This window comes from Scardinius erythrophthalmus (genome assembly GCF_964197995.2).
Source record: "Scardinius erythrophthalmus genome assembly, chromosome: 8".
NCBI lineage: Eukaryota > Metazoa > Chordata > Actinopteri > Cypriniformes > Leuciscidae > Scardinius > Scardinius erythrophthalmus.
Window position 1 is genome coordinate 40929106 of NC_138228.1, and position 12907 is coordinate 40942012.

General features: G+C 36.4%; 1 protein-coding gene across 1 annotated transcript in view; it reads right to left on the minus strand.

The window, feature by feature from the left end:
• Nucleotides 1-308: 308 nt before the first annotated feature.
• cntn5 (contactin 5) overlaps nt 309-12907 on the minus strand; it is a 342737-nt gene continuing 330138 nt past the window's right edge. The window contains exons 20-24 of the mRNA XM_081371769.1: nt 11725-11834; nt 9483-9669; nt 3033-3145; nt 2781-2949; nt 309-1284 (exon numbers count right to left, since the gene is read on the minus strand). Coding sequence (XP_081227895.1) covers nt 1181-1284; nt 2781-2949; nt 3033-3145; nt 9483-9669; nt 11725-11834 — 683 coding nt within the window. The 3' untranslated portion in view covers nt 309-1180. The remainder of the gene's footprint in view (nt 1285-2780; nt 2950-3032; nt 3146-9482; nt 9670-11724; nt 11835-12907) is intronic.

The window sequence follows — 12907 nt, forward strand, 5'->3', positions numbered from 1 at the left end:
GAAAATCTGTAGTACATATTACTAGTCAGAATCTATCCCCGTTTCAGTGATCACATCCAGGGTACATTTAGATCTTACTTCAATGTGGTCAAGTGCTTATTGTGATCCAATTACTACAGCAGGTGTAAAGAGGCCCCTTGAGTCACTTATCTAAACACTTAACATTGAATCCTGGGAGGACAGAATCATTCTTAAGCAAAATAATCCTCTCGAAACTCAATTTCTGTGCCCAACAAACTTTGTTGATACAGCGAATCGATCATAATCAATTCAACCGGCACCTTCTCCCAGAAACACACACACCAGAGGCCTTTTAAAAATATACATCACATTTATTTCAACTGTTACAGATCAGCCTTTTTCTTTGTCTACAGAAGTGTTTGGGCACTAGAAGTTGAGTCCAAACCCTTTATCTCTGGTTCGTCCGTCAGTCCCCCTGTTGCCCAGCAACCTTGCTAGTTCTCAAAACCCACCAAACGTAACAAAAATGAAAACAGAAGGTCAAAAACTTGGACGCAGCCGACCGAAACACACCACTGTTCCACGTTTTCTGTTTCTCTAAAGGTAACACAATGTACAAAAAGCAAGTCTGGAAATAGTAAGATTTTCAGCACTATAAAAATGTTTTTGTTTTTTTCTTCGTTGTCTCCACACTCTCCACTTGTGAATAAGAAAACAATGCACTTATTTCTACTGAGCTTACTCTGCATTTGCTTGTCAGGCAGCCAAAGGGTCAAATGGATGCAGTAATGTAACAAGGGAAGCCACAGTGGCACAGAGCAGTGGGCGGCTTCAGTGACTGTTGAGAGCTGTTCTGGGCGGCAGTCCCTACAAAAAAAAAGTCCCTTACAGCTTCGTGGAGATTTTAAACAAAATGTCTCCGCACTTTGTACAGCACAATACTACAATGATATCCCCAACAAAGATCTGAAAAGGAAACAAATACGCCCAGAAAACAAAAACAAAAAATATAGAGTTGGAATTGGTGTCATTTCTTGATCCTTGGAAAAGAAGCACTTCCCTTTGGCTGGCCCTTAGGTCCTGATGATGGTACAGGCCAAAGCAGGCAGTTTGTGTGGAGGAGGGAGAGCCCATCCCCTTCACACAGGGGTGGTTGAGAGTGGTCGTTTGGTGGAAGGCGGAGGGAAGGTTTAAAGGAACAGTACATGACTTAGTAGCCTCACAAGGGAAAAGAAGGCACCATTAATGACAGGAAAAGAGCAGTCCATGCCAAGCCTGGAGCAAGATTACGCCCAGAGAGCTGCCCGCTCTTTGCACGCACTCCTGGAAGTGAAATAAAAAAGAGGGAAATTAGATATGTATATACTACAGATAACTACACTCTAAAAAATGCTTTGGGTCATATATGGACAAACCCAGCCACTGGGATAATTTTTTAATTTACATTTTTAACCCAATGTTTGGGTTGGTCCTTGTTTGACCAACTGAAAAGTTGAAGTAAAAAGAAAACCAGCTTACACTAAGAGTAAAATTTGCACTAGCTGTGCGCAAGTTACAACTTAGCCTAGTTTTGATGTACTATAAATGGGCACTAAGATACAACTTTCGCACAACTAAATATTTTTGCGTTGCACCATTAAACTTAGTTGAAGCGTAACTCTATGTTTAAACTAAATATTTACAGAAGACTCCGATCAGGAGTAAAGGTTGGAATAAAATAGCAGACTGATTGAACTGCATCAATAAGCTCTTTTTTTACCTGACAGACCTCAATTCTTTAGACATATATGATAATAATGATATTTACACTCACTTACATTTTAAGAGAGAGAACATTATGTGAATAGATTTGTTAGCGGCGCATCAACACAAACCGTCCTACAGCGCGCCACTATGTGCATCTGTCCCATCGGTCCGTGTTGTGCATGTCAAATCAAATCTGTCGTAATCAATAAATGTTATTTTTTTTGTATCAGTACATATTCATCCTTATTAATTTCATTTCAAATAGTTTCTTAATGTTATTTACATATAAAACGCTTGTTATTCATGATTAAGGGTCGTATTTAATGGAAACGTATTTTTACTGTTAGTTAAGTGGGGCAAAAAAGTTCGAAATTCCCAGCATTTAAACAACTTCTGCTCACGTTTTTGAAGGCTGCTTTTGGATCATCGAGGCTAAACGTCATATTATGCGACTACACATTACTTTATGGAGAGTTTACGACGTACCAGCTACGTTCTGCCTTATGAACAAATGGTGCAACGGAATAAAGTTAGAGTTAGTTACAAACTAGCTAGTAGTTACTAAGCCTCTAGTGTGGACTTTACGTTCCAATTTAAGAAAGAACTTATGAACAGCTGGTACAACCCTACCCAGGGCATGCAAATATTCCAACACTTTATAGTGCAGATATATACAAATGAAAACAGAAATTAAAAAAGAAAGCAACAGACCTCGAAGTGACCTTTAATCTGTGTCAGTGTGAAAGGCGCTTAAGACTGAAATTATCTAAAAACAATGTTTGAATAGAGTTTGAGCAGCTTTAAAGAGGTTTGTGTGTGTGTGAAACCGAATAAGAAACCAAAAACAAATTTCCAGTATTTGCTCTACTAGCCCATTAGTTCTGGTAGTATAACACTGCATTGCAGACTTCTCTTTACTTTTCAGATGGAGGAAAACTTATTTGGCTGTGTAGGTGTGCGTGGGAAAGTTAATTAAAGAGGAATTAAGCGAAAGCAGTTGAGCCTACTGCCATCTGTACACATGCTCAAATCTGAAAAACCACAATGGGAATGTGACCCGAGCTATTGCTTACCTGAGGAGGTGAGCACTCTGACCTGAGCGCTGGCGGCTCCTTCACCTCCTTCACTGACTGCGCGCACCTCGATGATGTATGTTCCCCCCTCGGGTAGCGTCAGGACAACGGCTGAATTTGGCGTCCTCATGACTTGGCTGTGACCCCGTCCCTCCTGACGCAATAATACCTGCATTGAAGAAAAACAACCTTCAAATACGTGCAGTGGCATTGAGTTTCACTTTAGATTCACAGGATTTGTGCGCTACCAACCTTGTACCCAATGACTTCTGACTCATTGTCCCTTGCTTTCACTGGATCCCAGGATAGAGAAACATTGTTCCCCTCTTGAATCCACATCAAGTTGCCTGGGGGTAGACTTGGGGCTGAAAAGAGAGAGAGATAACAAAAGAGTAAGATAAAAAGCTCATTTAAAAAATGAAGGTCTGAAATGAGCAATGATCACATATTAATTGGAATATACAAATGATAATCCTCCTCTCAGGGTCCATTTCTATTCATACATCCTTCTAGACAGCACTATGTTGATAAAGTGTGCGAACCCATTGCAATTCTGCAAGTTTCAAAACCCAGAAACGTTTTTAGCACTTCCCGTTCCATCATCCTGAAGGTTTTTGGTTAGATGCCTGAAATAAGGTCTGTGGTTAACAAAAGCTCTAGATATTTTCGTTTTATTTTACAACATAAAAAACATTAGTAATACCACCTTTATGATTTAATAAAAGCATTTACTTCTCTTGAAAAAGGCAGTTGCTATAAAGTGGCTAAATAGGACTAAAGAGGACATTGGTCAACTCAGTAGTCCGCTTTTACAGCCTCTATGTTTTTATAATTATGCTCTTGCAAACTATTCCAACGTTTCTAATGTTTTAAATAAATTGTTGCTTAATTGTGGTGGCTTTAAAATCATGCATGTTTGTTAATAGCCTCAATTTAGCTTCTTACTTCTGGCGATTGAATTTAGGCTTCAAAATATATAAAAGTCATAAAAGTTAAAAGTTCATAAAAGTTGTGTTCATTTGTAAATATTATCATGATGGACAAAATGTGTAAGAATCATAAACTTTTGTTGGTCACAGAACTAAATGTCTGCAGTAATCCAAAAGTCAATGGGAAATATCCCTTGAATTTGTGTCAAGGTAACCAGTGTGATGCTAACTTCCGGGTTGGCCTACAAAAATGTCATCACTGCAGGACTCTACTGAATATATATATACAGTATATATGGCCATGGCTTGACATTAACTTTTTTGCTCACCAGCCATTGTGGCTAGTGGTTTTCCAAAGTTACAAGCCACTCCGCATTTTCACTGGCCACAATTCTGAAATCTACAATATACCATGGGGAAAAACAGCCATATAGAAGTTTTTTTGGATTATCTCACGATTTGGCTGCAAGTATATTAGGCTGCTGTCACTTTAAGACCTGACACACGGATCCATTATACTGTTACACATACATTTTCTTAATTTCAAACAGAACATACTATGTTTACGTGAATACTCGCCAAGAACAGCATTTTGACATTATTTTGTTTTTATTTGCCTGTTTAAGTGCAATAAGCAGGGGAAAAAAATGTAAATTTAGTACTGAGAGGCGGCTTTATGCGCGCGCACTTTGGGTATGAGCACAAAATCTGTGAGAATGAGTAAAATTCCACGCAATATGCGCAATCATGTCGAAATTCAAGTTCTGTAACCAACAATATTTATCTGGAGCAAATTAAATGAATGAGTGAGGGGAGGAGAGTTTGTGTGCCAACTCCATAACTCGCTGTCAGAGAGATGAGAGAGCGAGAAAGCGCAGCTGGTGTCGTGTATCTGTGGAAAATGAGTATTGGAAGCATTTCAGATATTTCAGTATCGATATGTATTGAATAATCTTTATTTTTGGACATAAATCATAAAGATAATATGATCTGATAGAGAGAATCCTTTCAGACCCTCATTACTGTGTGCCTAGGTTCATGGGCGTCAGTTTGGTTTGAAATGTGCTGGGGACAGAGACGCATTCGGAAGTGCATTTTCAGAAGTGCTGGGTACAATGATGCATTCATTTTTTTTTCTCTCTTTCGCGCAGGTTATGTTTTGAAAGACGATGTCCTGTAGATCTGGCACGGACCCACTTTTCAACAGGCCCACCCAAAACTAAAAAAAAAAAAAAAAAAAAAAAAAACTTTTATTATATTCAAATTTTGTCAATAATTATAAAAAAATCGCCAATAAACTCATAATTTGTGCTAAAATAGTGTTTAGTTTTAAAAAACATTTTAAAAAGCTGGTTATATTTTGATGTTTGTGTGCAAGCTCAGCAGACAGTGAGGTTTGGGTTTGTTCTGATCAGAGCTCGTGAGTGGAGAGCGCATTTCTGAATATTCCCTCCGCTCGTTCATTCCGCAGGGTCGCTCGCTCAACCCAGATGTCCTGTTGCCTGGTTCGAAAATATGTGGAATAAGGGCTGCTTCCGACTAAAAGTTTTTTTCCTAGTCGACTAGTAGGCTAGTTGTTCATTTAAGTCATTCGTGGACAAATCGCCCCAAGAACTGATGCGTTGTTTTTCCCTCATAAATGCGAACACAGAAAATAAAATAAAATTTATATTATAATGTTTTTTTTGTTGGGTCAGACAATGATTACCAAATTTCTCTCTCATATTGCTCCTCACAACCACTGAAAACGGTCAAAAAAATCAAACCAAAAGTCAAATTAATATGGACGGAAGCTAAAAGTGGTGGGTACAAAATGACTCATGACGAAATCTGGTGTGTATGCGTCCCCCCCGTCCCCCCCGAAATCGACGCCTATGCCTAGGTTTAGTAAGGCACACTTAAAGGGCACCTATTATGCAAAATTCACTTTTACATGGTGTTTGAACATAAATGTGTGTTGGCAGTGTGTGAGCAAAACCACCCTAGAATGATAAAAATCCACCCAGTAGTATTTTTACTATCTCAATAAATCATAAGCACTGTCTCAGAACACCCTGTTCTAGATTTCCCTCACTGTGACGTAGAAAAGCGCTAAGCCCCACCGACGTGATTTGATTGACATCTGGTTTTGGCATAGACCCCGCCCTCTGTGATCTGCATCCTCCATTGTTTTCAACGACAGCCGGTATGTCTCCTAAGAAGTGTAGGTGTTCTGTTGTGGGATGTAAGAATGGACATACTAGTCTTCACTGACATCAGAGCCACTGAAAACGCAGCGGATGGATTTTATTTATGAAGAAAAGGCACCACTTAAACTTCCTAAATACGAGATTCATTTTCTGACTGACTGTTTAGTGAACGAGGGTCAAAGTTAATCCTCAAGTGTGGATCGTTGCCTACAGTTCGCGATCCAACGTCACCTCCAGAAAAAGTAAGTGTATTTTATGATTTTTGAGCAAATAGTCATTTCAATTGATGTCAGCCAGTTCAACAACAAATGCGTCTAAAGCTATTTATTGTCGTCGTTATAGGATGTAAATAATTAAGGAAATAAATTAAGGTCTGCTCTATCTCCATAGACAGTAGGCTATATAAACGTCTATCTCCCTCCCCTTAATAAATAAATAAATAAATCGTTTGTACTTAGCAAACGTTATCACAGTAGTCTGTGTGTGTGTAGTTTCAAAAAATTGCGCGAACGTTATCACAGTTCGTGTGTGTGTGTGTGTGTATTGTACATCCATAATGGCAAAGGGGACGCGATTAAAACTTTGTAAGTACATAAATGTATCAAATAACCATTCCAAGACGTTTAGTCCATTCTCATTCGTGTTTATTCTGTGCCGGTGTTACAATATATTCGGTTCCTGAAATATTTGGTTCCAAAGGGTGGAGCTATCATGAATATTCACGAGACCATAGCGTGGGCGGGGCAATCAATACAAGCGAGTGGAACAGAAATTGTTAGTGTGAGCGCCTCAGATCGCGTTTTGTTCTAAACTACTTCTATAACTGTTCGTTTCTCACGAATGGCTGAGATTAAGCTTTTTAAATGTCTATTATTGCATGTTTAAATAAATATATTCTTGTGTTTTTATTCTGTCTCCCAAAGTTGTCTGTAGGGTAAATATTATTAAAATAGCTTTTATATACGGTATATAATATAGCTTTGAATGTTGCTTTACACTCAACTGAAAATCTTTTTGATACACAACTGTCAAAGGTTATCATAAATGTTAAGCTTCAGCAGTTGTTTTCTCTAGCAATGCTTTTTGAACGTTGGTCAAATTAAGTGATAATTATTTCAATTGTATTGATGTAGCAAGGTCCAAGTAAAGAAATGTTATACTTTGTGCAATTTGTCGTTTTGAATGTACCATTAAAAGGTAAGTGCACTTAATTGTAATAAAAAAGAGACAAAAGTCTAGAAAATTGATTCATTTAATTTGATTTTTATTTGGCAATGTAAATTTCAATTTTTCTTACAGATATAATGCATTGGAGTACCAAATTAAGGGCTTTGGCACCTAGGGCAAATAAAAACCTCACTGTATAATATAAGACCTCTTGTAAAAGTAGCATGTTTTGATCATGAAGAGACTATTAGAGAAATCACTAAGTTAGTTAGTTACTAAACACCTATGATTGTGAAGTTCTGTGCCCCTCTAAGAAGGACACACATATATATATATATATATATATATATATATATATATATATATATATATATATATATATATATATATATTTAGAAACACCAGGAACCATTTTTTCAATTCATACAAGGTTTTAAACATTGACAGCCAAAATGACAAATTCAACAAAGATGAGGAGGTTTATTTATTTGAATTGTGGTTGAGACACGTTATTATTTTAAAACATCACCATAGCTAATTGGCCAAAACTGTGTACAATAGTAAATTGCATAGAAATATTGTTCAGAAAAGAAGTTTCTCAGGTGTGGTGGGACATGGACATATAAATAAAAAGTATTGTCATTCATAAGAATTTAATATATATAATTTTTATAATATAAAACAATATACATAAAGTTATCTACCTATCCTAAATTTGATCTAGACTGTTTAAATAATGATAAACAAAAACATCTGCCTCAACATATTTCTGTGTAAAATTTATTGAGGTTTTTTAAAGCATTCATTCATTCGAAAACTCGAAATTACTTTTATAGTAAGATGAAGTGTCTTAAAATTACATATTTTATTCATATTCATCTGTAAAAAAGAATGTTAGACAAGAGAAACACATGGGCTCAAGGACAAAATTAATACAGCAGGACAAATAAAATATTTAATATATTATTCAAATATTTTATTTATAAATACCTTTCCTTATTTTTTGGTATACCCATCTACACCAGTGAGTTTTTGTGTACACTTGTTTACAAAAAGATTATATAGAATGATAACATTAATAAACTGATAAGATGTAGGCCTATTTTTTATGATTAATGATTAGTCATTATTTATGAATTAATTTGACCACTGTTCTAAAGCATTGCTAGAGAAAACAACTGTTAATGCATCTGATTCTGAAGCCTAACATTTATGACAACCTTTGATGAAGTAAAGGTTGTGTATCAGAAAGATTTTCAGTTGAGTCAGTATAAAGCAACATTCAAAGCATGCAGCATGCAACTCCAAGTTCTTATGTCGTCTTGAGCTATCAGCCTATAATTTAAAGGCTATTTTAATAAAATGCTGACAACTTTGGGAGACATAATAAAAACACAAGAACATATTTGTAAATATTTATTTAAACAGCAATCAGACACATTTTAAAAAGCTTAACCTCTGTCATTCATGAGAAACGAACATCATGGAATGTCAACAACAACTAATCTGGGAGAAATTTAGAGAAATATAGGTCTTCCAACGCTTCCTACAGGATCAGGTCTGTAAAAGTTCAGGCAAACTCAGAGTCCTGAAATACATGCTATAAAACGATGAATTATTTATAAAATATATACGAGTAGTTTAAGCTTAACTTCGTTCAACCTTATTTTGAAAGAAATAATCCATAAAACAAAATAAAACACGAGGCGCTCACACTAATAATTTCTGTTCCACTCGCTTGTATTGATTGCCCCGCCCACGCTATGGTCTCGTGAATATTCATGATAGCTCCACCCTTTGGAACCAAATATTTCAGGAACCGAATATATTGTAACACCGGACTCTCTTCATCATCTAGGTCCAGCAGCAGGGCGGGGATATGCAGCTCATTTACATTTAAAGTGGTACGCACAAAACAGCTCTTTTTAAAACAGGCCCCAAAAATGACATTTTCAAATGGTTATAATAAATTAACTGTGGGGTATTTTGTGCTGAAACTTCACAAATGCATTCTGGGGACACCCAAGACCAATATTACATCTTCTAAAAAGGGGCATAATAGGTGCCCTTTAAAATAAGGTAACTCTTAAAATATCAAAAAATTTTACATTATATTTTATAGGTTAGTTCTGTAAAATGTCATGTTGTTGTGCAATTCTTTACATACTAAATGCTATTTATGAATTATTCATGATATTTGTAAATAAATAAATAAAAAATATCTATTTAAAATTGTATAAAAAAATAATTATTACATTTTACCACATGATATTTTTAGAGTTACTTCACAGAAAATGCAGCTGGCAGGAATACAAAGTGTACATTCCTAAGAGCTTGCATTTTAATTTATAAACAATCTTATTTGTCATTGAGCACTTTATTAATAGTAAAGTTTATTATGCTTGGAAAGAACTCACCATTTTTCTTAGTGCTGATCTTGATGGCTGAGCTGGCTGGTCCTTGGCCAACGCTGTTGAATCCCTTCACAGAGACCAGATACTGTGTGTTTCCCTCCAGCCCCGACAGTAGCATGGTCGTCTCATTCCCTGCTGTCCTCTTTTTCTTCCCCGTCTCCTCCTGCTCAATGTCTTTCCAGAAGCTCACCTGTTCCCAAAAAGGCAATTTGCCATTCATTCATTCAAGATTTTTTGAAGTGATAAAGAAAATGAGACTGAGTTGCCTCAATAAATGAGAGAATGAGAGTCGCCAATTTTATGTAATATTGAGTCATTTGATTTAAATAACTGTCATACATTTTGCATGAATAGCATAATAGGCAAGCATGTGCTATCTCCCGGCGATAAAATACGATAATCTTTCTCAAATGTGTCATTTCACTGCATAGAATCGTTTCCTTCATTCAGAAGGCACAACTGTTGTCTGTTGAGAAGACAATGATGAAAAAAAGTTAAGGGTGAATGATCATGTATGTGGCTCTGTTCCAAAACCTAGTGACCTGCCTTTTTGTCTACTGTGTAAAAACCGTTGCTGTCGGGGGAGAAACCTTGTATCTCCATATTTCTTGATTTTTCATAAATCATTACTATTGGTCACCTTTTACTGCACGTCTGTCTGTGTATGTGCCCAGGAAGCAATAGCCTCCATTTCACGGTCTAGGTTAACTATAGACCTGATATAGTCCAGCTATGAGTAACCCACTTCTAGCCAAAATAACACTGAACATTAGTTACATGTTGTTTTTGACAACATTGCTTACGGGATGGAATTTCATACATCTCGCAAGCTAAGTAAACAGTGATTACAAGGTGTTTGGTTTCATTTCTTCACTGATTTCATTTCTTTGTTATCTAATTGATGACTAGTCTATTCTTGGGCTTTGGTTTAAACGTCCATTCAATTTTCACTGACAGCCCAAATTTTGCCTTGTTTTAGCCTAGACGTCTGGGCTGTGTTTGGACAGCTATCTTTTAAACACAAAAAAGCTTGCTGGGAATATTTAACAAATTAAATGTAGCTTAATGAGCTTGTGACTAAACCTTGTAACTCCATTGGATCTTCAAACTGTGGGTCAAACCTCATAACTCCACCCCGCCTCTATTGTGAATGAAGTGCCATACACATGGTGGACAGTCTCTGCATGTTTGCAATGCAAGGGTAAATAAAGAAATGGTTCTATGAATTAGTACAACATTTTCTTTGTCATCTAGACATAGCCAATACTGTCTTAAATAGCCATATGTAGCACTTGTCATAACTCACATATAGTTTACAACAACATGCAAGTTGATGAAAATGTAATAAGATGCACTTACTGCCTCAGATGTGGCCGTTCTAGTGATGGACAAAACCTGTATGTCCGAAATTTGCTGGTCAAAAACCTTGTAACTCCAGCTAAACTTGTTTTCTGGTAAAATGTTCATTATATGACATGCAAGCGTCCGACCAATGAACATATACAGTATAAAGCCAAAATATCAACTGTGACAACACGGTGTTAATTGCTTAAACAATACAGTGTTTTTTTCCCCCATTTCCTGAAAAGTAGCGGTTTTGGACATACAAGGTTTCCGCCCGACAGCAAAGATATGCATCTGCCTTCTAAGACAGCATCCTAACCATCATGGAACCTCATATGTGTATGTTTTGCATTGACTGCGATTTCTAGACAAATACTGCTTTTCAGGAGACACGACTTTTGAGTTTTACTGTTAGCATAAGTGCTAAGCTAACAACATGATACTTTAATGACCATAAAAACACATGGCACACACATTTACTGTAATGAGCAGCAAGGCCTGTATTTAATTAGATTGTTCTACACAGCTATTTGGGGTCAGTAAGATTTATTTCTGAAATAATCTGAAATTAGTAAGCAAGGATGCTCAAAAGTTACAGTAAATGATTTCCATTTCAAATAAATGCTGTTCTTTTGAACTTTGTATTCATCAAAGAGTCCTAAAACTGTTTTCAACATTGAAAATAATAAGAAATGTTTCTTGAGGTCCAAATCAGAATATTGGAATGATTTCTGAACGATCTTGTGACACTAAAGACTGGAGTAATGATGCTGAAAATTAAATATATATATATATGTATACTGTATATAAAAAACATAATTATTTAATAGATTTAAAAAAAAATTAAAATAGAAAACCAAAACCATTTATTCATTCATCTCTCTTTTTCTCTCTCTCTAACCTCGTAGCCTTGGGGTCTTCCAGGACCAGGAATGGGCGGCTTCCACGTCACTTTAATTTCGGAGGATGAGATGGCGAACGCCTGCACTTCTGAAGGAGGCTCCCTGGGTTCTGCATTTAAAACCAGTACACTTCAGATTCCTCAGCAAATAACACATAATGAATCACTCTATACGCTATCTGCTTCACAAAGCCACATTTCATCAGTATCTCTTATGTGTTCAGAACAGTCAGAGCAAAGAGTTTAAGCGGATGTAAATGGTAAGTTGTGAAGCCTTGTGATCGTGAGGGAGAATCCTGCTGTGAGACTGAGAGGTGACAGAGACACAGAACATCCATCATATTAGCAGCAGTCACGGGAAACAGCGATTGCATGGTTACCATAAAATCAGCCTGACAAAGTGTGATCAAAGTTTGGGCAGTGAATGTTTTTTTAAAGGTCAAAAAAGTTGGTCAAAAGTTAATTTTAGGTCATAAAACCACAACTGAAATTAAGTAAATTAAAGGCATAGTTCCAAATTCTCTCATTATTTGCTCAATGTCAAGTCCAACTTCAAAAAGGGTGCAAAAGCATCATAAAAATCCCCCTAGTTCCACAGACAAAATTTATGTCAGGCTTTGTCACAGCAGTCTTATGGAGAATGAGATTCAAGGGATTGGATTTTATTGACAAGGCACAATAGGGATGGTTAGGTGTGAGGATGATCCATAGGACAGGGCAGTCAACAGGAGATAGGGAAGACTGATGAGATCCGACCCGGTTAAAGCTAGGCAGGAGAACCGAAGAGATGGAATGGAGTAGCACCAGATAATGACAACACTGGAAATAAGGCAGTAGTTTTAGAGAAAGAGGCTGGAAACTTTGAGCAAAACAGAAATAAACTGACTCAGCCCAGCAACTAGAGAAAAGAAAAGAAGTGTCGTAATTATATATTTAGGTACTGAGTAATATTAAGCAACTACATGTACTTACTATATGATTTGGTTGAGGGTTAGTTGAATGTAATTATGCATAAATTACTGTTATTACTATGGTAAGTACATGTAACGTACAACAAATTTAATTACATGTATTAAGGACAATGTAAAATAAAGTGTTACCAGAAAATACTAGGAATAAATAACTGGAACTACAAACAGAGAAAAAAACACATCAAAATAGAAACCAAAAATAAGGCTTGAGA